The 24,351-nt window shown below is 34.6% G+C and overlaps 2 protein-coding genes across 5 annotated transcripts; one reads left to right on the top strand and one right to left on the bottom strand.

The window, feature by feature from the left end:
* Positions 1–5,976: 5,976 nt before the first annotated feature.
* Positions 5,977–10,518, top strand: LOC112764495 (pentatricopeptide repeat-containing protein At3g49740). Of its 4 annotated transcripts, none has more exons than XM_025810138.3 (2): positions 5,977–6,419; positions 7,511–10,518. In XM_025810138.3, exon 2 carries the CDS (start codon positions 8,112–8,114, stop codon positions 10,320–10,322), a length of 2,211 nt encoding a protein of 736 aa, XP_025665923.1. In that variant the 5' UTR covers positions 5,977–6,419; positions 7,511–8,111; the 3' UTR covers positions 10,323–10,518. The 4 variants fall into 4 exon arrangements, with proteins under 4 accessions (XP_025665923.1, XP_029150320.1, XP_072078776.1 ...); XM_029294487.2 differs by having other exon boundaries at positions 5,988–6,419; positions 8,519–10,518; XM_072222675.1 differs by having other exon boundaries at positions 5,999–6,510.
* Positions 10,519–14,956: 4,438 nt separating this feature from the next.
* LOC112767367 (uncharacterized) lies at positions 14,957–19,046 on the bottom strand. Its single transcript, XM_025813228.3, has 7 exons — positions 18,489–19,046; positions 17,890–18,167; positions 17,004–17,315; positions 16,588–16,902; positions 15,917–16,357; positions 15,583–15,828; positions 14,957–15,495 (listed from the first exon to the last, which is right to left on the bottom strand). The coding sequence occupies exons 1-7, from the start codon at positions 18,700–18,702 to the stop codon at positions 15,205–15,207; spliced, it is 2,097 nt and encodes a 698-aa protein (XP_025669013.1). The 5' UTR covers positions 18,703–19,046; the 3' UTR covers positions 14,957–15,204.
* Positions 19,047–24,351: the final 5,305 nt, after the last annotated feature.

Below are 24,351 nucleotides of genomic sequence, written 5' to 3' on the forward strand. Positions count from 1 at the left end.
AATCTTTTATGGATATAATGTGAGTGTTGTTTTTTATGGATAGATTTATTAGTGTTATTAATATTTGTGGATAGAAAGAGTAGTTTTCTCTTTTGTATGTAGCAATTTATTGGCCAACGACAAATTTTTAAATGGAGCTCAATATTGTGGTAAATTAGTCATTGACCTGCCGAGTTAGGAGATACCATAAAAAAAAAGAAGAAGAAATAGTTGTCTTTCTTGGCAAATAATTTCGATGATAAATATTTAATGTATAATTTGTTTTATATATAAAATAATTTAGTATCATTGTAATATACAGCATAGTTGAAAAAATTGAATTGATTCAGGCGGTCGAACTGGAAAATCGGCAACCCAGCCTTTAGCCAATCCGATCTTGACATTGGACTTGATAAAAAACAAACCTGGTGAGAACCAGTTTGATTCGGTCGAGTTTTGCAAAAACCAATGAACCTCTGGGTTTGAGAAACTTAGGCCGGTACAGAAATTTAAAACACCACACCCCATAAAGACATCAAAAAAGAAACGTCTAGGCTAGTTTTGAACACATCCCACCCCCAGCGCTCTCACGTTCACTTTTGAAAACGGCACACCACACACAGAGGCACAACGCTGGCAGCTCACCTCGGTTCGCCGCGGTTGCCGCGCCTCTCGCCGAATCCTCTGTATCGTGTGCTTTTTGTAGCCGTGCAGCGTGTCGTCATCGTTGTTCCCTATCACAGCACCCAACGCTTGGTGTCCTCCACTGCTCGCATTTTACCTCTCTTCCTGCAACTGTGCTTCTTGGTGAGTGCTTGCTTTTGCCGCACCGCGCCTCCGACCCTTCCTCGCCTCTCTTCCATGGTTGTTGCTACCTGAACTGCTGCTCGTTGTCCACCTTTTGCCTCTGCAACAACAGGTGAGCATTTACTTTCTTTTCTAGGTTGATTCATTGATGTTATTATGATGTGAATTTTATTGTTGATTGGTTTATGAGCAAATTAGAAATAAATATGTCAATGGTTGAATTAAAATGTTGAATTGGTTTTTGAATTGGTTTATGAATATGAATATGCAGGGGTTATGCTGATACGAATATGGTTTAATTGTTGAATATGCAGTAGTTTTGTTATTGTTGAATTGGTTTGGCTAATTATGAATTTTGTTGATTGTTGTTGCTGTAATTAGGGGTGTTCAAAACCGATCCGGACCAAACTAAACCGATGGACCGAATCAAAAAAACCGAAAACTGAAATAACCGAAAACCAAAAAAACCAAAAAAGTGATGTTTTGCGGTTTTTCTGCGGTTCGGTTCGGTTTTCGGTTTTTGCCACCAAAACCCTAATCAAACTGAATCGAACCGGTTTTTCTCAAAACCCTAAAATTAAAACTACCCCAACCCTACCCCCCTAGACCCCCAGCCCCCCCCAAACGCGTTACCTTGCTGCGCGAGTCCCTCCTCCCCCCCATGGAAACCTAACCCCGCCCAAACCCTAGATCGGAGCCACCACATCTCGCCGACTCACCCAGACGGCCAGACCCCTCCACGGAGCCAGCCTGAGCCACCCACCTCCTTGATACTCGAAGGCCGAAGCCTTCCTCTTCCTCCAAATCTCACCTCCTTCACTCCTTGATACTGGAAGTCGAAGCCAGCCTGAGCCACCCACTCACCACCTCCGACTTCGCCGTCTCCACCCAGAAAGCCTCCACCCAGCAGCGTTTCTGGGTTCTGTAGGGTCACCTCACCACCTCCGACCTCGCCTCCTCCATCCAGAAAGTCTCCCACCCAGCCACCGATTCGAGTGCATATGGAGCCCGAGCCATCTATTCAGGTAAACTTTACTGATGCATTGTTGCCTACTTGCCTTGTTGGTATTGCTGCTTGCTGGTTATTGTTCAATTTATTCAGGTTAGGGTTATTGTTGGCTTGTTGCCTCGGATCCCATGTTTTGAATCTCGACAATAGATTCTTTCAAAATTTTGTACTTTAGTTTAATCATCATTTTTTGTACGTTAGGATCTAGGAGTTCAATTTTAATATAAAGATTGATAGAATTGAATAGATTTAACCTGAAAAATGATGTTAGGGATCTAGTTCAATTTTAATATAATCCTTAACATAATTTAACCTGAAAAATAGTTTATAAGTAATGTTTACCATTTCATGTATGTTTCATATTTTTTTTTATTTTATGTAAAATTTTAGTTTTAACCACTTTCTTCCTCACATGAATACAGAAACGGACAAAACAATGGGAAAATAGTAAATAGTTTGCCTTTTGCTTCAGATATAGGTGAATGATTGGAGTTGTGTTTTTTTTTTCAATTTATTTGTAGGATCAAAGTTTTGAATTTGGCTTCTAAAATAGAGGCTTTCAGTTTCTGATAGGGATCTCCAACTCCAACGTGTTATCTTAGGTCACAAATTATGTAATATTAATGGGACCCTTTCAGTAACAAGTTCTTCAAAATTACCAACAAACCAAAACAAAAATCTCAAATTAATGAAATTATGTTTCACTGCAATACGCAATTATAGTTTTCAATTGCCAAGTCAGAGTGTTCAATTTGTTGGTATAATGGTATTGCTGTTTAGTGTTTAATTTGCCAAGTTCAATTTGTTCATTGCTTGTTCAGATTATCAAGTTTTGTTCTGTTTGGTTTATTGCTGGTTCATTACTTGTTTATTGCTGGTGATTGCTTGTTTATTGCTGGTTTTGTTCATTGCTTGTTCAGATTATCAATTTTTGTTCTGTTTTGTTTATTGCTTGTTTATTGCTGGTTAATGGTTATTGCTTGTTTATGTAGTTTGACGTCAGTTCAAGTGAGAATATGGGCGACACTGGATTGCCTCCAGTTCCTATTCCGAATGAATCAACAAGCATCAGATCTCCGACTGCTTTGCCTCCTGTGCCTGCTCCTCATCGAAACACAAGGAAGCTTGCTAGTAGAGGCCGAGGGAAAAGGCAGGCTGTTGAAGAAGCTCCCGTTGATAACTCTGCTGAAACTGAGACCGACGAAGGTAAGAGAAAACCTTCTAGACCTAGGTCTTGGACATGGGATCACTTTACTAAAGATGAAACTAGTAATCCACAGTATCCTAGAGCTAAATGTAATTGGTGTGGGGCTAGTTATGCATGTGATACACATAAAAATGGCACTAGTAACATGAAAAATCACTTGTTGTCGCAATGCAAAAAATTTCCGAAGGAGGCATTAGATCCTACCCAAAAGATTCTTTGTTTTCAAGATGTGGTAAAAGATGATAGGAAAGGGATAGGTAGTTCACTTTCTGCTGTGTCATTTGATGTTGATCGTTGTAGACAAGCGCTTGCTAGAATGATTATTGTGGATGAATTGCCTTTTTCGCATGTTGAGGGGGAGGGTTTTTGTTATTATACGAGTTGTTTGCAACCCAAGTTTCCAATTCCTGGAAGGCTCACAGTTGCTAGGGATTGTTGGAAGCTTTATTTGAATGAAAAAATTAAGTTGAAGTCTGTTTTCTCTCAACCAAATCAAAATGTTTGTTTGACAACTGATTGTTGGTCATCTGTGCAAAACTTAAACTATCTTTGCCTTACTGCTCATTACATTGATGCTAATTGGAAGTTGCAAAAAAGAATCTTGAATTTTTGTGCTATCAAGAATCACAAGGGAGAAACAATTGGTAGGAAGATTGAGAGATGTTTGTTGAGTTGGGGGATATCCCGGGTTTTTTCTATCACTGTTGATAATGCTAGTTCAAATGATGTTGCACTTTCTTACTTGAAAAATAGAATGGAGGATTGGGGGAGAGAGATTCTGAGTTTGCTATGATGGCTGGTGGGATTCCTAGGTCTGAGGATTGGGAGAATGAAAGGCATTTTGTCAAGTTTTTAAAAATATTTTATGAGGTTACTAACAAAGTTTCTGGTTCAACGTTTGTGACATCTTCTCAACACTTTAATGACTTTTGTAAAATATTGTCTACACTTAAGCATTGGATGGGAAGCTTAGATACGGTACTTTCAAGCATGGCTGAGAAAATGAAGTCCAAGTACGATAAGTATTGGGGAAATATTAAGAACACAAACATGATGATTTTCATTGCAGTTGTTCTTGATCCTAAGTATAAGCTTCAATTGATTAAGTGGAGTTTTGAAAAGTTGTATGAAAAAGAAGATGCTGAATTTTTAACTTCAAAGGTGAAGGAGACGCTTTTCAAGGTGTTTGATAGCTACAGGTTGTTTGGTGGTAACTATCAAAGGTCTACTCGGCAAGATCCTCCTGAAATTAGCACACAAGAGCTTGAGACACATGAAACTTCTTTTGCTATGGAATTTGAGAAGGAAATGCAATTCAATGAGAGTGTTAACAAGAATGAGGTGGAGTTATATCTTATGGAGGCATTAGAGAAGAGTGGCGTGCAATTTGACATTCTAAATTGGTGGAAAGTGAATTCCACTAAATTTTCAATTCTTGGGGGGATTGCAAGAGACGTCTTAGCCATGCCAGTTTCCACAGTTGCTTCAGAATCGGCATTTAGTACTGGAGGAAGGGTGTTGAATAATTATAGGAGTTCTCTAACTCCGATGACAGCTGAAGCGTTAATTTGTACCCAAAATTGGCTTCGAAACTCTCCAAAACTTGTCCTTGAGGAACTTATCGAGGAATTGGAGAAGTTAGAATTAGGTAAGGTTAAGTTTCTACTTATAATTTTCTTTATTTTAATCTAGTTTTTATTAATATATATTATCTGTTATGATTGTTTCTTGTTTTATATATTTTGTAGAAGTTGCACCCACTCGTGATCCCAATGAAGAAGATTTTGGTGTTGAGTCTGATTAAAGTACATCTTGTTAAGTTTTATGGTATGAATTGTTCTCCTTATATTATTATTATTATTATTATTGTTGTTGTTGTTGTTGTTGTTGTTGTTGTTGTTGTTGTTGTTGTTGTTGTTGTTGTTGTTCTTATTATGTAACTGTTTTTTTTTTATTTCAGGTTGGTTTGCATTATGAAGTTTTAGCTATTTTGTTGGAGAAGACACCATAACTTTGCTATCAGTTTAATGACAATTTATTTTTATTTTTAGTTGTGTTGATTGTTGAGCTATTAAATTTCTTTAATTGTCGTATTTGAATTATATTGTCGTTATATTTCATTAGATCAAGACTTTGTTAGCTATTATGTATTTTGGCTTGTTGATTTCAATCTTATGACATTGCATAATAGTATGGTAGAATTTTTTTTATTTGATTCAAAAAACCGAACAAACCGAACCAAACCAAACCGATTTTAATTGGTTTGGTTTGGTTCGGATGACCTTGAAAAAAAAACCAAACCAAATCGAACCGCAGCCTAATTAAACGATCGGATCGGGATGGCTTTTCCTTCAAAAACTGAACCAAACCGCACCGCGAACACCCCTAGCTGTAATAATGCTGTTTTGCTATTAGTTACTTAGTTGATTGACTTTTTTTCCTTTTATGAGATACCTAGACTTTGAAATTACTCTTTGGACATAGTTTATGAATTGTTATTCTTATTTTGTCAAATTAAGATACTATTGTTTTTTTGGGTGACAAATTAAGATACTATTGTAGTTGTATTGATTAATTTTATGTCTATTTTTGTATTAGTTATTCTTAAAATTTGAGACTTGATTATTATTCAAATATTAGTGAAGATGTATATTTCAAATTTTAATTTTAAGTTTTTGACTATTTTATATTTTTATTTAAATAATAATAGTTCAACCGGTTCAACTTGTAACTTATTAGTTGAACCATAAATCTAGTAGTCTGACCGATCATGGTTCTAAAAATCGGATCGGACAGTCAAATCAATTCAACTACGAACCGACAGCATTAACAGTCCGGTCAAATATGTAAAACTGGTGATAAAAAAACCGGTAAACCGACTAAAAATCGGCCGTCGGACTGTACCGGGAACCGGCCATCGGACCATATCGGACCCGGCCGGTTTACCAAAAACGGAAGCTCCTTCGTTCTTTCTCCCTTTCTCCCTTTATTTCCTTCAAATGAAGGAAATCACAGAAACTCAGCCAAAAAAACCCTAGCACTGTAAGGCTACACCACCGCCGCAAGGAGTGGCACACTGCCGCCGTCGGTCGCACTCAAAGTTCGCCGTCCGTCCGTCTATCTAGCTTCCCTCGTGCTCCAAGTCTTCAACCCCTGTTTGCTGTCACCGATCGCAGCTGCTTCCTCGAGCTCGGCGTCCGTCGTCTTTGTCTGTTCAGCCGCCGTTTGTTTGCCGTCGTCTTTGTTCGCGTTCTTCGCCGTTCTCGTTCGCTCGGCGTTCACCGTTCGCGTTCACTCGCCGTTCACCGTTTGAGTTCGCATTCGCGTTCGTCTGGAAGCCACGTTGCTCTGCTTCAAACTCTGCTACCAACCCGCGCGCTCCACCTTGCCGTAGAACTGCTCTCTTTTGTCGCCGTCGTGAGTCCCTAAACCCGCCACCAGACAATACACTCACACAACATCAATACTCTGCTTCAAACTCTGCAACTTCTGATTTCTATTACAATAAGTAACTATTTGATTTGGTAGTGGTTTGGATTTTTTTCATAGACTGAATTAAAGTATACAATAGTTATGTTCTCTCTCTATCCCATTGATATTAAGCTTTGAATTCTCTTATTTCGTTTTAATTTTACCGCACTCAACATGTTTGATGAAATGCTTTAACTATATTTCTGGTTGCTTTTATAATTTCTAGCTTTTAGAAACTTAGTAAATTGATTGCATGTGAAATTAGAATAATTGAATCTTAGTAATTACGAAATTTTAGCTGCACAAATAGCATCTTTGCAGAAAACATATTAGCATGATGTTTCCACTTGCATTAGTGTTCTTCTGGTAAATTTTAACTGTTATTGTGAACTTGTTAATTTGCTAATTGTTCTTGTGTTGTTCTTCTGTTATTTTAATTTTTTTTTTTGTTTTTGTTGTGATTTTCTATTCTTGAACTTGTTAAGTTGATAATTTGCTAAATTGTCGGGTTGCTGTTGTTTTAATTTGCTAAATTGTTAGGTTGCTGTGATTTAATTTGTTGGATTTTCTATTTAGGTCTTGTCCTTGTTTATTTGCTAAATTGTTGTTGTGTATTTATTGTTGTCTTTGAGATTATTGCTGGATATTGGTGATCATTGATTTATTATATGCTTCATGTTTTCATTGTTTTCTTCTTCTGAAAGAAAAAAATTCTGTTTTCATTGTTTTGTTGATTGTTTGTTTTGTTTCAGAAATCAATTTTTTGTGGTCAATGCTCAAACTCTGAATGCTGTTCTGCTGGTTTTGCTGTGTTTGTTTTGTTTCAGAAATCAATTTTATGTGATCAATGCTCAAACTCAGAATGTTGTTCTGCTGTTTTTGTTTTGTTTCAGAAATCAATTTTTTTGTGATCATTGCTCATACTCTGAATGTTGTTGTTCTGTTTTGTTTTAAGGCTGTGTTTGGAAGAGGTGATTGATTTCTGAGTGTTGTTTTTGTTTTAAGGTTGTGTGTTGTGTTCAATTTTCATTTTGTAGGAAATTCTGAATTTCTGAGGTATATAAGAATTAAGAAGGAAGACTATTTCAACGGTATTACTCTGTTGATTCTGGTCTGCTACAAGCTTGAACATAGAATTGAAGAGAGAAACCCTTTATTATTTCATCATTGGCCTATTTTTGGCATTGCATATCATTGTAGTTTGTTTATTCATAGAGCTAGTTGTTTATGATTCTCTTTTGAAGTAAAAAAGTGCAGTAGAAGAGTGTTTAGAACCAGTTGTTTTATTCATTGAATTTTTATAGAATCAGGTGTTTATTATAAAACGGTTTTTTTCGGTTGAACCTTAGTTGAACCGGTTGAACCAATAAACTAGTGAACCAGTAACTAGAGCGGTTTAATGACTATTCCGGTTTTCAGATCCTTGTGACTGGTTCGATTATCGAGTCGGTTCCGACAACTATAACATAGAGAGACTTTCCCAATTTCCCTTGAGGACGCCATCTTCCTCGTCCACTGTACCTTCTTCTCACATGCACATGCACAGTCACAGCCCCTCCACTTCATTCTGCCATCGAGCTTCAGCTCCGCTCCTCAAGATAACATATAATATCTCATTCTCATACATCAATATGCCACATGAAGCCTTGGTTTTCCCAACAAATCTTCATTCACACATTTTCTAAGGACCAACCCCTTAACATTTTCAAGCTCAACCGCATTCTTGCAGAATTCACACGCTCAAACCAATACACAGAATCATTCAAACTCTTCACCAAAATTCACTCATCACAATCCCTCAGACCAGACAATTACACACTCTCCACAGCAATAACTACCTCAGCAAACTCTCAAAATCTCACCTTTGGCAACCAACTTCACACCCATGCCATCCAAACAGGCCTTAAGTCCCATTCCCATGTTTCAAATTCCTTGCTTTCTCTGTATTCCAAGGTCCATGATCTTCATTCTGTTATGTGTGTCTTTGAAGAAATCCAATTTCCAGATGTGTATTCATGGACTACACTGTTATCTGCATGTACTAGGCTTGACCATGTTGATTATGCTCTTCAAGTGTTTGATCAAATGCCCAATAGGAACAATGTGGCAACTTGGAATGCCATCATTACTGGGTGCACAGATGATAATGGGCACGAAGATTTTGCTATCAGCTTGTTCAAAGATATGCACAGGATTGGTATTAGGCCTGATGGTTACACCTTTGCGAGCATGTTGAGTTTATGCAAAAGTGTGGAGCTTTTGGATTATGGAAGACTCGTGCATTCGGAAGTTGTCAAGAGTGGTTTCTTGGCTAGGACTTCTGTCGTCAATTCTCTTATCACCATGTATTTTAACTGTGAACGCGTTGCGGATGCCTATGAGGTGTTTGAGGAAGCAGGAGCTGCTTTGCGTGATCACATTACTTATAATTCAATGATTGATGGTCTTGTAAAGATGGAGAGAAATGAAGATGCATTCTCAACGTTCAAGGACATGCTACAGGCTTATCTTCGTCCGACTGAGCTTACATTTGTGAGTGTCATGAGCTCTTCTCTGCCTTTAGGATTTGGATGTCAAGCACAAGCATTAGCTATCAAAATGGGTTTTATTGATTTTACAGCTGTGAATAATGCAACAATGACCATGTATTCCGGCTTCAGGAATTTAAATGAAGTTGAGAATATTTTTGAGAGTATGAATGAAAGGGATCTTGTTTCATGGAACATAATGATTTCAAGCTATGCTCAAGACGACATTAGCAAAGCAGCAATCATGACCTATTTGAAAATGAGGAGAGCTACAATTGAACCAGATGAATTTACTTACGGAAGTGTGCTAGCTGCTGCAGACACTTCGCACACTGTGGAGATGATCCATTCCCTCTTGTTGAAAAATGGGCTTATGAAAGTTGAAGTTTTGAATGCACTTATTTCAGCATATAGCAGACATGGAAACATAAAATGTGCCTTTCTAATTTTCTCTGATCTTCCCTACAAAAATTTGATATCTTGGAACAGCATCATATCTGGATTAGCAATAAATGGATACCTTTTGCAAGGGTTCGAGCAGTTCTCGGCATTACTTGACACAAATCTCAAGCCAAATGTGTATACCCTCAGTCTTGGTTTGAGCATTTGTTCTAGCATTTCAGCCATGAGTCATGGGAAACAGATCCACTGTTACATACTACGCCATGGATTTTCTTCAGAAGTTTCTTTAGGCAATGCTTTGGTGACATTGTATGCCAAATGTGGATCCTTAGGCATGTCTTTGGGAGTTTTCAATGCAATGATTGAAAGAGATACGATCTCTTGGAACGCTCTCATATCTGCTTATGGGCAACATGGGCTAGGCGAAGAAGCTGTCTGCTGTTTTGAGTCAATGCAGACCTCACCCGGGATCAAACCGGATCATGCTACCTTCACTGCAGTTCTTTCAGCTTGCAGCCACGCAGGTTTGGTTGAAGAAGGTACCCATATGTTTTATACAATGGTGAAAATTTATGGGTTTTTGCCAAGTGTGGATCATTTTTCTTGCGTAGTTGATCTGTTGGGTCGCAGTGGATACCTTGATGAGGCAGAAAGAGTGATTGAAGGTGGTTACTTTGGAGCGCATTCTGATTTATGCTGGTCTTTGTTCAGTGCATGTGCCGCACATGGTAATCTAAGACTGGGAAGAAGAATTGCCAAACTTCTCCTGGAAAGAGATCATAACAATCCATCAGTCAGCGTGCTTTTGTCGAATATCTATGCTGCTGCAGGGCAGTGGGAAGAAGCAGCTCGTCTGAGGGATGTGATGAGAGCATTTGGGAACACAAAGCAACCTGGTTGCAGTTGGATCAGAGCCTAAGTAGTTAATCTTAGGTCTCGTAATGCATATGTATAGAAGCATGAACATGATAAAGAGTTCTTATACAGAGTTCAATTTTGAATAGACTTAAAGCCCAGAGAATGATGTGATACACAACATATTCAAGCAAAAAAAAAAAAAAATTCAAACTGTTTAAGATAGAAGTCAATATAACAGAATTCCATTAGGAGTCAAATTAATGAGTGCAATGCAATGAAATGAACATGTGTGTGGGTCACTAGCATTGCTAACACTTCTTGTTTGTTAACAATTTGATAAGATTATTATAACACTAAGATTAATCGTCAAATTTATGAGGATATATGCCATTATCTTAAATTCATGAAATTTTAAATAAAACAAAACTTCAGTAGATAAATAAGTTAACCATAGATTAGGAAGGTAGATGACTGTTACATTTACTCAGTTCTGTTGAATAGTTGGAGCTTAGGAAAATAAATCAACTATTTCACTTCAATGGCTGATTAAGGGTGGAAAAGAAAATGCATTGTCTTAACTGAGCATTGCATACAATTGGCAATAAGCACAATGAATTTTTCTTTACAAATTTGTGATTATTAATTGGTGTCTAATTGCGCGAAGATTTCAAATATGACTTGACTTGAAAAACTTAAAAAAAAAACTTGTCCCTTTGAATTAACCAAACCAAAAAACAGAAACCAACACATTTTGAATAAGAATTACAATTTTTCCTTTCCTTTATTTTTGATTGAATCAGAACTTTGCATCAAATATAACAAAACCATATTATATGTATAATTTTTTCTTAAGAATTTTTCTTTGCCAATGCTGCATAATTTGGCACACCCTCCCCTCCCCTCCCCTCCCCCCCCCCCCCTCTCTCCCAAAAAGGGTATTCTTGCTGCTGATGAGTCAACTGTAACAATTGGTAAGTGTCTATCCAGCATCAATGTTGAGAAAGTTGAAACTAATAGGCGGGCTCTCAGGGAGCTCCTCTTCACCGCTCCTGGAGCTCTTCGGTATCTCGGTGGAGTTATCCTCTTTGAGGAAACCATATCTTGTTAGCTTATTATGTATTAAAATAGTTTGATTCATTGTGATTCTATGAGCATTGCATCAATGGCTTTGAACATTCATTATTCTACAAGTTGAAATAATTGTTTTTTGTAGATATAAATGTGTTCTATATTTCAAAAACTTGGTTGGTGATTTTCTTTTGGTGGGGTTATTCTCCATTTCAGCTGATTGTGCTTTCTTAGACTCTTACTTAAACATTCATTGCTATCATGCAAGGGTTTTTTAATCGTTTTTTCCTTGTTTTTTTTTACAATGTATTTTGTTTCAAAAGTTTCAGTTACTTGGGTAAGTAATTGTCGGTGGGGTTGTTCTGCATTGTATCTACATCTTCTGTCCTACTTGATCATGCATTGTTTTCATGTACACACTTTTTTTTCTTTCAAAAAAATGTTTTTGGTTGAGGTAATATATTCTGTCACTACAAATATTGAGCAAGAGTTTCTGTGTCTTATTATTTACACTAGAGGATAGGAAATGGAGTATTGAGGATACAAGTCAAGTGTTTTGTTGAGGGTTTTGAGCCTTTTTGTTATTTTGGTTTTGCAAGTCTTCTTATGCTCATTTCAGTGTAATGTAAAACTGTATTGAGACTCAGAATTCTGGTTTTTAAGACACTCGTTGAGTTTTATTTTTCCTACTGAATGTCTCTGTTTTCATGCATATTTCTCATTTTCTCCGGTCAATAATTGTTCTCCAAAATATTATTGCTCTTAGAAAGGTTAAGTTTGAAGGTGCGTTCTATGGTGTCTATAAATTACACATACTTCAACTTTATTAAAAAGTAGGCTACATAATAAATACATCTCTCAAAACTCATATTTAGACAAAAAAAATCTATATATAGACAGCATAGAAATGCCCAAATTTAAATTAAATGTTATTGCTATCACAATTTTTTAGATGCCTTTGCAATGGATTAGTTCTTAAGTTTTTGGTACATGATTTAGTATGACTATGACCTTATGTATGGTGACTAATAAAAGATTCCTTAAATATTTAGACTACAAATTGAATGCATTTAGAAGGTATCCTATGTAATTTACTAATTTGGAATAGAATATCACTGCAAGTACCTACCAAGAAACAATTACTCACTTTGTCTTTGACGGATGATTGGTACATCTGAACTGTTTATTGTTCATGTTCGTTCTAACCTTAGTAACCTAAGAGTTTGTCTGTGGTTACTTTTCTTGTGACTAATGAAATCAATTTCTTCATCTATGAGGATTCTCAGATTTGGTACTGAAGGGGACGTGTGCTTCACTGGAACATCACTGTTCCAAGTACGGTTCTTAAGTTTTTTTTCCCCTAACAACAAAAACAATAAATGACACAGAAATGTTGATTTTATTTTTTGTGGACGCTAGTGGGCCTGTCGGTGGTGCCTTTCCAGTAAACCTCACACAGGCCACAGCTATGCGTAATTGCTTACGATAGACGAGTAAAAGGAGACCATATGAATCATACTATCTATGCAATTGAGATTTTATTTGAAGTGGCAGATTATGATATTTCTTAATAGAATTTAGATTTCTTAAAATAAAAAAATAGTAAAATAATAAAGTGAAATATTTACTATTAATTTTATAACTTCTATCAAATATGTGTCTATTATCGTAATTTAAGAGTGATTAACTCCTCATTTTATCAATTTATTAGCTTTCTCACTTTAAAGAATTTTAATCCTTCTTAATATGTTGCACCTAGCTTGAGACTAGGTTTAGCTTAGGATATGTGAGTTTGAATCTATGTCTAAAAAAAAATAAATCAAATTATCATATTAATATTAATATTAATATTTTATTTATTTTTTCAAATGTATATTACTACTTAACTAATTATACAAAAAAGTATTTTTTAATAATTTCACAAAAACTCTTTTAATTTATCTTATAATTTTTATTTAATTATTAAAAGACGAAATTAATTTTTAAAATTTATTTTGATTAATTATATTATAAATCCAAAATTTAATTCTAAAATGACTAAAATAACTCTTGGGTTAGTTCTTTCGCTAAAATACCCATTAAACATTAAATTTGAAATGACTAAAAGTCTCCTTTAAGGATTAATTTTATAAAGACTAGAATAACCCTTTTGGATTAACTTTGCTTACTTGTATTATAAATAAATTTGATTCTTTTTTAAAAGACTAATATACCCTTTTTAGAATTCCAAGTTATTAAATTGTATAAGAAATTAGAATTTGATTATAAAAAGACTAAAATAATCCTTTTGTTGATTTTAAAAAGATAAAAATAGTTTTTTAGGATTAATTATAAAAAGACTAAAATACTTCCTATTAAGATTAGTTATAAAAGACTAAAATATTCTTTTAGAGCTAATGCTGTTTAAATGAATTAGAAAATTAGAAATTTGAATTTCACTTTGAAAGACTAAAATTTAACCCGCTTCGGATTAGTTTTAAAGACTAAAATGTCTTTTTAAAATTAAGGTTATTTAATTGAATTATAAAGCAAAAAATTAAATTTCATTAGAAAGCAAAAAATTAAATTTCATTTTAAAAGACTAAAATATCAGTTTTTGAAGATTGAGGTTTTTAATTTCTTAGAAATTTGAAAATTAAATTTATTTGAAAATGACTAAATGATATCATTTAGAATTAATTTGAAAATAAAACACTATAATGTACTTTTAATATTAAGGTTATTCAATTAAATTTAAAAAAATTGAATTTATTTTTTAAAAGACTAAATTGCCTTTATAGTTAATTTTGAAAAGACTAAAACTCAATTTCTAGCTCTTAAAATAATTAAACAAAATTAATTTTAAAGGTTATTTTAATCTATTAAAAATTAACTTAAAAACTATTTTTATATTTAAATAAAATATTTAAAAGAATTTTTTGTGAAAAATTAAAAGAAATTTGCTTTTTTTTTTTGTAAAATTCATAATTAATAACAAGACATTTTTAGTATAAATTATAATATATTTAAAAATAAGTAAAAAAAAAAAAAAGTAGCTACCATACTTGCTGGTGGCTGATCAGCTTGTGGGCCTTGGCATTTCCAGTAACGCTATGCTAATTGGCCTTCATCCCCAATATGTGTAGCATAGTTATTTAAAATAATAAAATTAGTGTATAAAATGCTAACAAAGCTTTATGCATTGTTAGACAAATTTAGCAATATTGAATTAAATATCTTAAAATATTTAAGATGTACTCTACATATGAAACCAAGTTCAGGAGTTAACTGCATTTCCTTTTAAGATGTACGTAAATATAAAAAATCAGTCACAAAATTAGCATAAATAATTAAATATATTATTTAATTTATTTTTAATATATATTTTATATTTTAATATATTAAAATATATTCTATGTAAAATGATTGATTTCTTATATATACATTATCTTTTTTTCTCCAGATTTTCAATGTTCTATATCTTTTAGCATTCTTAACTAAAAGCTTACCTTTAAACCAACAACAAAAATAGAATAAATAAATGAATGAATCAAACAGCCGAATCTGCCTAAACCTTTCTTTACTAAAAATACACTCTTGGCTAGGCAGGCATATTCTCCAATGGTGGTCACGCACGGGCAATCAAAATTAAATTCCAAAAAATTGGAAACCCTGAAATTCTGAATCTAACTTATAAACATGAGTTTACAACTCCACATATAGTACAAGCTAGTAGCAGATTAGGCATATTCTGCTATATATAACATATGCACATACAGATTATATTCAAAGAAAGCTACAAAGTCAACCCTTACATATATGCCTCCTTAACTAAGGCCAAAAACGCAATGGAGGCAAAATATACTCTATGCAATGATACATATCCTACTATGCAGTTAAACTTTAAGGTAATATCCATAACCCCATGTATTAACAAGGAATGCTAGTAACACCACCAAAGTGGCTGAGACTGCAATAACCGAATACCACTTGGCTAGATTTGAGGAAGACTTCGATGGGTAACACACCTTTCTACGCAATAGAGAGTCTTTCGACTGAGAGTCCGAGAAGGATTCCTCCTTTGAGACCTCTAGAGTATAAGCGTTTGGTATCCTGGGTTCATCCACATCATCAGTGATATCATTGACGCACTCGCTGGGAACTTGGTCTTCGGAAGCTTTACTGGCCTGCAAAAGAAGAACCAGCAAAAATCTTGATGAATATGCAGCAACATCTAAGAGTATATACACAAGTAAATCAAACAGACTTCTTACCCCCGCGGCAGCTGGTTTTGGACTATGGTCTTCTGATGTCCAACCAGATTCTTTTTCTGCCTCATAAGAAACTTCAGAATCAGAAGAGCACGTGGAAAGATTGGAGGAAGCTGATGATGTGCTCTGCTGGACTGTGTTGAAGTCTTCGAATTCCTTATTTTCAACTGGTGATGTCTCCTGTTCCTCCACATCACTAGTAACAGTAACACTCTCACCAGCAGCAAGGTCTTTGGAAGTTTCCATCTCCTGCAAAAGAACCAACAAAATCTTACGCCACATGCAGTGACATCTCTCAAGTTGGATACACAGGTTGTTATTCAAAAAGACTGCTTACCCTGGCAGTGGTTAGTTGTGAATTTTGATCTTTTGACTCGTAACTCGAATCTTTTGCCGCCTCATTGGACATGTGTTGAGGTGCAAGAGATCGTGCCAACCGTATTCTCCTAGGTGCAGTACCTTGTGGTTGCATATTGGAGTTTACGTTTGGCCCTTCATAACCTGGTGGCCGAGACCTTATCCTAATTCCAGTGTTGTCACTATTAGCCATAGCCATATTGAAGTTTGTCGGTTGCTCATAATTGTTGGTTGCATGGTAACCTTGGAGCATATTAACATCAGATGAAAAAGCCATCTGGGAATGGTTATGAAATAATCCCATGTTGTTGCTGAGCGCATTGTCATAAGAGGTGTTGGGATTGAATTCTCTAGTTTTCAACAAAGGGAGCTTTCCCTCGGTTGCATCCCCTGGATAATCTGCACCCCCTACTTGTAGGGGCTGCAGTAAATAACAGCAGCTAAAATTATATAGCGACACAAGCAAACCATGCCAAAGAAAATCAAATATAATATCACATATAATTTGCGTCAATTTAGAGGGAAATAAAAAAATTAATTAACAAAAGGCTTAAGCACCAGTATGTGCTTCCAAGTTCAAAGGTAACATGTTGGTTTGGTGGCAAAACCTCAACTGACCAAAAGATAAACAGGGTTAACACTGTCACTCACCCTGGCATGGACCATATCCACATTTGAGTTTCCCCATGATTCATTGTGCTGTACATCAAACCAAGCAGAGTTTGGCGTTTGGCCGCTGGAATTGTCACCGGAGATCTCATCCCAATTAATAACAGAGTCAAAGAAGTCAGAAATACTGATCTCATTTGTTCCACACTGATGTTGCAGCCCAAAATGTCCATTGGCTTCATTGTTTGATTGATGAAAAAGTTCTTCTGGAATATGCTTGTGGAGTGGGGAGAATAATTTATCGTCAAATAGCTCACTCGGGTCATAAAATATGTCCATGTTCACTTGTAAGTCCTCCTAAAGTTATATTAGTCAACAAATTATGGTTAATAACTGAACATACACAAAGTCTGCAAATCAACTAAATGGGGGACAAAAAATTAGTTTGCTCATCAAACCTCCTTAGATGGATCTCCTGCTGCGATTTGATTTTGTGCATCATAAGCATCACATCCATCGTTTTGGCAACCGACCGGGGTTATAACATTGGAAATTGCTTCTTCAGGGGTCAAAGGGATAACTGCTAGTTTCTTGTCATCTTCTGTAGCCTGTGAAGAAGAAACCGATTTAACAGCTGGATCTGATTGTATTTCTTCTGGAGAGTAATTTGCAGTTAAATTAGTTGAAGTAGTACGCTCCATTTCTTCACCGTTTGAACCTTCAAGACTCTCATCTTGTTTCTTAAATAATCGACAAAGGACATATGGATTCTGGTAAACGTCAAATCAACCAAATTGAAAAGTTAGCAATATATCTTATCTTCATGAGTTCATATAACATCTGAGCTAGTCATAATTTGCAGTAGCTTAATGCTAATTCCTACATACACCTGTAGGCTGTGAACAATTGCAGGTTGCACCTTAGAAATTGAACTAGAGAAATAAAAGATCACCAAGAAAATTTAGAACCACAATAATCAGGTGCAGAATTATTATGAGAAGCTATTACAAGAACTCAAGAAATAACAAGCTAGCAACCACCAAGTAAGTGAAGAGACAAATAAATGATGAAATAATAATTGAATATATTTCCTTTATTAAATCAACACAAATATGAAAAATGATCATTTTTATGAACCAAATTGGAAGAAGCACAAACTTAACACAATATTCATCAAATATGGCAATCATATAATTTAAGACCCACACATTTCATACACTTGAATTTAGTGGTGAAGTCATATTGATTTGAGTTAATGACAATTCAATGTCAGCCATCCCTATAATAATAAAGACGGATCGAAAGCTAAACACAGAACAACAGAAACCAAAGATAAGACTATACCTGTCCAGGATTGGTACCATCAAGCTCCTGCAGGGTAGGCCTGTACTCATGCATCACCCAATTGGTCCTCTTCCCTTTGGGAGCACGGCCAGTGTAGAATACAAGAGTCTTCTTCATTCCAATCACGGTAGAGCCGGACTTAATCTTCCGATCCTTGCCAGTCGCCTTCCAATATCCATGAGTTGTTGCTCGGTTCAGCCGGTGTCCATTTGGATACTTCCTGTCCTGTGGACAGAAGAAGAACCACTCCGGATCCTTGTTCCGTACCACTGACAAATCTAGAAACACAAACCCCAGTCCACACCCCCACCAAAAGGAACAAAAAATGAGCAAATAGCATGGGCATCCAAATTAACTCTTGCAATTTCACTCAAATTATTCTAACATAGTTCTATAATTCCATTCAAGAGCATAATTAGAAAATTCAGCTTGTCATATTTTAAGATGAATCACATAATTAGAATTATGAAGTCAAACTAAGTCAGTTAAACAATTCCAACAGCATAAACCAAGAAAACTTTAAAATCTCCTTTCCACTGCAAAATCAAAGAATTAAACTACAATAGAAACCTGAAAAAACAGAGAATTGAGAATTGTACCAGGCAAATCCCAAGGTTCCCATTTGCAAACATCGATTTCTCGAATGACCCAAACCTCATCGCCATTGCCGTTGATCTTCTGCCGCAAGTAAAAGTCAACGAGCTCCTCGTCTGTCGGTCGGAAACGGAACCCCAACGGCAGCGAGTTCAGCGACAAAACCGGAGCAGCGTCCACCACCAGCGGCTGCTGTTGAAACACCTCCACCGCACCCATAACAAAACCACCGTTTGTGTCAAAACGACGGTGTCTCTATTTTATGTATATATAAAACGGCACCGTTCGTGACAACCAAACGAAGAAAAAAAGTAACAAGAAAAAAATTTCACGATGATCTTTTGATTGGTTTCTATTAAGTGAAGCTGAACTGGAATCAGAGAGGATTCTGAGAATTTTAGTAATTTTTTTTTTCTAGAAGACAGTGATCGAAAGAGAAAATATATATATATATATATATATATATAATAAAGAAAAATATCAGAGATGAGAGAAGGGTTAGTGCAGTATTTTTACTATTTGGATTTTCGTTTGAGGAAGAACTGAGAAGTGAGAAGTGAAGCGCGTTAAAATAAAAATTCCTCGTTTTATTTACCCAAAAAAAAAATCCTCGTTTATACTATTGTGTGCTGCTTTGGACCTTGGTTTTGGAAATAATTGCCACAATGCCATTAGCGCGCAGCTGAAAGCCGAAACAGGAAGGTGACGTGTCCGACGCGTGTTAAGGATTTCAGTTTTTTTTTTTTTTAAAACGCGGATGGGGCACTCGGTAATGAATTTCTTACCAAGTATTACGCCCCTTTTTTAATTTTGACATGGAGGTAGGATTGGTGTATACTGTATAGCGATGTTATTTGGGGTGTCGGAAGATTTATCGAACTGTGATGATTGTATTAAAAAAATGGTGAGTGCTATGGTGTCTATATACACTTGCCTAACTTACTAAATGGGGAATGCAATGGTAAGGATGTCATTTTTATGTTGTTATGATTTAAAAGCGTATCACTAAAAGTGTTGCTTAAAGAGAAAGTGTTACCTTAAATCGTTAACTTGGCTCTGATACCAAATTTTAAACTTCGATTATTTAAACTTTGATTAAATAATTTGCAATTTTTATAATCTAAAGTATTAACCATTTTTATTATTTCTCTTGTATGATTATTTATTACTAGTCCTTGACGTATATTTATAGTTTTTCAATCTTGTTTTAATTTATAATATTCTTTTTTGCATGAATTATTATATATAAAATCTTTTATCTGTTTATCTTTTTCTTTAATATAATTTCTCAAATCCTCAAGAACTTCTTTTATTTCTACACTTTCTGTTGTTTTTTAAATATCTTTTTAATTTATCGACTTCATTTTCCATTTTTTCTTTCAGCAGCTTTAATTCATTTAAGTCATAATATGGTTTTTCAGGCATTTATAAATTTCTTAGGTTTAATTTCAACTTGTTTATATTTATTCTTATTTCTATTCTTTTTATTATAAGGTCATCAATTTCGATCTGAAGATTATTTAATTCCCTTTTATACTCCTTTATTTTACTTTTTAATTTTTCCGCCCTTTTTCTTTTTATTTTATTCTCTGGTTTTTCAATCTTTATATGCTTCATTATTTATTTTAGAATTTCTGCAAACTCTATCATTGATTCATCACTATTTTCTAGAGATTCTATTAATTTTTCTAGCTCTTCCACTTCTCTTTTCAGCTTGTCATATATTATTTTTAGAGCTTCAAATGCTCTTTGGTTTATTTCAGAAAACTGCAAATAATTCAAACGGTTTTCTCTTTCAAAGAGTTCTTGTTTCTTATCTTGATAAGTGATATATATTTCTTCTTTATTTATTGTCATAATTTAGTGTTTAAGGTTTCATTTAATTTTTCGACCTTTTTTGTTAGTTCTTTTATTTCAGAATTTTCTTCTTTAATTTTTAACTTAGATAAACTTAAAGGGCTATTAATTTTAGATTCTCTTATTTGAAAATTCGGTGAAACTAATTTTCCTGACGGTTCTTTTAATAATAGAACCGGGTTTTCAATAGCTTTATATTTTGGTATTTCTGTTTTTACAATTTTCTGAAATAATTCATCAACATAAATTCTTTCTCTGTTTTTAAATATTATACTATGATGGCTATTTGTTAAAGCATAATTTATTGCATATGTAATTGAAAATGGTTCATCATCTTGTTCCATTAAATTTTTTCTATGAAATTTATAAGCCAAACTTATAGATCTTCCAAGATTTTCAGTTGATAAAGGTATGGCGTATCCAAGATGGGCATTGAATTTAACATTTACGTTTGCCAAGTTTCCATGAACAATTCCAATTATTTGATCTATTGGGTCATCAGTAATTCTTTTGTCACAGATTGCTAAGCTTATTGGTAAATTAATTCCTTTCATATATGTAGATTTGATTAAGACTTGTATAGTACTAATATGAATCCATCCGATTTTAGATCTTTTTTGTTGATCCTTAATTTTCTCAATCTGTTTACTCAATTCTTCATCATTTATCAGGGCTATTTCAAGTTCTCCATTGGCGGATTTTATCTTTATAGGGGCTTCAAGTTGAATTTTTCCATAGTATATTACATTTTTTCTATTAAAAACTTCTTTTAATAGGTTTTGTTTATTAAAATTTTCATTTGATTTGAGATTTAATTCTGTTTTTAGAACAGCCTGTTTTTCATTATCTAATAAAGCAGTTAATCTATAATAATCAGATTCTTCTGTTAATTCTAAACTTTCTAAATAATTCATAATTGAAAGACTAGGATGAAGATGTACCTTTCTGGAGAAAACTTCCTTTATTTAGTATATTTTACATGAGGTGTTTTTATCTCCAGAGGGGAGATTGTAGATACTAACTCCAGAGGGGAGTTTAGAACTATTTTTTCCCTAAGGGAATTCTTCCTCAGACTATAGAATCGCCTTGGCAGCTTCCTCCTTGCTCTCCTAGCATATGAGTACTCTTAGCCTTCTGCTTTCTATTGTCTGATGCCTTCTACAATTGCCTAAGCAACCTATTTATAATGGTTGGGTCTGATGGACAATTCCCATCCTTACCCTTCTTATGACGTCATTGCTTACGTCATTGTTTATTATCTTGCACCAGCTACATTGTTGGTGCTCTATGACCTAAGGGCTTACGTCACTATGCAATAATGTTGAGAGATGCTTCAGATGTGCTGTCTTCCTCTTTCATTATGTGACCTTCAGATGCGTTGTCTTCTTCCTTTATCATGTGGGTTGATTCCGTTTTATTATTACTTTCTTCAGATAACTCTGAGACGCATAGCTGGCACTTGTGGTCTTCTCTGTCTTTTATCAAATAGCAGAGATTCCTCTTTATCCCTTCAGGGAGCTTTTCTAAGAGTCCAGATAAGTTGTAGAATGCTGATTCAAATTCCACTAAGAGTCTCATCTCTCTTTCTTCAATTTCATTCCTTTTACTAGACATAAGCAAAGTATTTCTGCTTTTATAATTAATTCTTGTGTGAGATTCCCTTGTTATCTTTTGAGTTCTTTCGAAGACCCTTGCTAGTGTGCTGGCTAGCCTTCCTTCATGACTGTAGATTGTTAAATCTTGAACTTGATCAATTGGTTGAAAATTTCCTGGGAAGACGGACATGAATATTACTTGGTGTGCTGGAACCAAGCATTCTTCTTCTTCATTAAAAATAGGTTGACTGTTCGTAAATTTTAGGGATATATCCCTTGGATTTACGTTGTCAATCATATTTTTAAATCTCTTTACTGCATCAACGAATCCTGCAGGAAACTCACTAATAATTTTTAGATCATTAAAAATTAAAATTGTATCAATTAATCCATACTGGAAAAACTGATAGGTGTCCGATGGGGATGCATCTGGAAATATAACCAGCTTTGTTAGCTGTTCTTTGGCAATAGGATAATATCCCAAGATTGCTCTTTTTTCTTCAGTCCAGTTCAGGACTATATTAAGGGTTTCTCTGAGATTTGATCTACAGACCCTTTTCTTTTCTTTGATTTCAGCTCTTGTAGGAATGTTTCTTATTATCCCTGTTCTCTGGGTTTGAATTGGAGCTTTATCTACTCTTTTTAGGGTTTGCTCTGGATGAAGAGCTTCATATTCCCTGAAAGATTCTTTTGCTTCTTCCAGTGTTAAAAACCCTCCTTTATGAATTATCCTTGATTGATGTGTAAATGGTGCTGCTTTTTCCCAGGCATCATATACTCCTTTCATGGGGCCATTATAAATTACATAATATTTTTTGTCTTGGCTAGATTTTTTGATAATTTCAGCAATTGTTTTATTTTCTGGAATTTTTTCTTCACCTGATTTGTCCACCACGCTTAGCTGGCTGAGCTCTGATGGTTTTGGTTGTTGTGTTGATTTCATTGCTTCGATGACCTTCTTGAGGGATTGGATCTGTGTCCTTATTTGCTGACAATGCTTGCATTTTTCGAGTTCTTGTTCGTATTTCTGAATTTCCTGATCTAATGCGTTGTAGACGAACTCCATTCTCTTGTTAATGTATCTGCAATAACATTTTTGTCACCCTTAATATATTCAATTTTTATTGGATATTGTAACAAAAATAATTGCCATCTTACCAATCGTCCATGATTATAATCAACTTTTAAATTATATCGTATGAAACCTGTTAGGTAGCTTGAATCTGTCCTTAATGTAAATTCTCTGGGTAGTAAATCAATTTTCCATTTCTTAAGAGATTTAATTGCTGCTAGAGTTTCCTTTTCATGAGTGGTATATCTCTGTTCTGTTGGAGTAAAAGTCCCTGAAATATACCTGCAAAGTAATTCCTTTGGGGAATTTTTAGAATCTAGTGATTCTTTTCCTTGCTTCAAACTTTTTATAGCTTTCTTAGCTTTTAGACATCCTGACCAGGTTATGTCTGAAGCATCTGTTTCTACTATTAAGTAGTCATTTTCTTCTGGAATATAAAGTTCTGGAAGTTTTTCACATAATTCTTTAATCTTTTGAATTTGTATACTATCTTTTTCATCCCATTTCCATTCTTTTTTAGTACTAATTTTTGGAAATAAGTTTTTAGTGTATTCTGTTATATTCTTTAAGAATCCTTGATCAGAAATATAATTTATACACCCTAAAAATCTTTGTAATTGTTTTCTATCTTCTATTTTATTAGGAAATAAATTTACCTTTTCTAGGACATTTGGCTGAAGTTTTAGCTTTCCTTGAGTGGATAGAATTAATCCAAGAAACTCTATTTCTTGTTTTGCTATTCTTGCTTTCTTTTTGCTAAGAACTAATCCTTTTTCTTTACATCTTTCTAAAACTATTAATAATTTTTGAAGATGATCTTCTCTATCCTGTTTTGTAAAAATTAGTATATCATCAATGTACACTAAAACAAATTCATTTAACTCTTTTAGATTTTCTTCCATAAATCTTTGATAAATACCTGGAGCTTGTTTTAATCCGAATGGCAATACATTCCATTCATAGAGCAACACACTTGTTGATTCTTTTGTTGGACAAGTAAAAGCAGTTAATTTCTTTGTTTCTTCGTCTAAACGAAGTTGCCAATATCCTGATTTTGCATCAAGAGATGAAAACCAAGTTGCCCCTTTAATTTTTTCTAAAATAGAATCTTTTCTTGGAAGTTTATGAGCATCACCAATAGTTGCTTCATTCATCTTCTTATAGTTAATAACCATTCTTCGTTTTCCCCTTTTAATTTCATTATTGTTTTCGACATAAAAGGCTGGAGCCGCACGAGGACTTTTACTTAATCTTATAATTCCTTTTTCCAAAAGATCTCTACATTCTAATGAAAACTCTTCTCTATTTCTTGCGGAATAAGGGATTTTATTTGGAACATTTATC

The sequence above is a fragment of the Arachis hypogaea genome, chromosome 17 (assembly GCF_003086295.3).
Source record: "Arachis hypogaea cultivar Tifrunner chromosome 17, arahy.Tifrunner.gnm2.J5K5, whole genome shotgun sequence".
Taxonomy (NCBI): domain Eukaryota; kingdom Viridiplantae; phylum Streptophyta; class Magnoliopsida; order Fabales; family Fabaceae; genus Arachis; species Arachis hypogaea.

What these genes read in the sequence shown, in the direction of transcription:
- LOC112767367 (XM_025813228.3), bottom strand. Translation starts at nt 18,702, where the DNA reads ATGGGTGCGGTGGAGGTGTTTCAACAGCAGCCGCTGGTGGTGGACGCT. An exon ending in GGAACCTTGGGATTTGCCTG is followed by an intron (nt 18,168 to 18,488) that starts GTACAATTCTCA and finishes TTGTGTTTCTAG; the next exon opens with ATTTGTCAGTGGTACGGAAC. An exon ending in CACAACTAACCACTGCCAGG is followed by an intron (nt 15,829 to 15,916) that starts GTAAGCAGTCTT and finishes GTTCTTTTGCAG; the next exon opens with GAGATGGAAACTTCCAAAGA.
- LOC112764495 (XM_025810138.3), top strand. Translation starts at nt 8,112, where the DNA reads ATGAAGCCTTGGTTTTCCCAACAAATCTTCATTCACACATTTTCTAAG.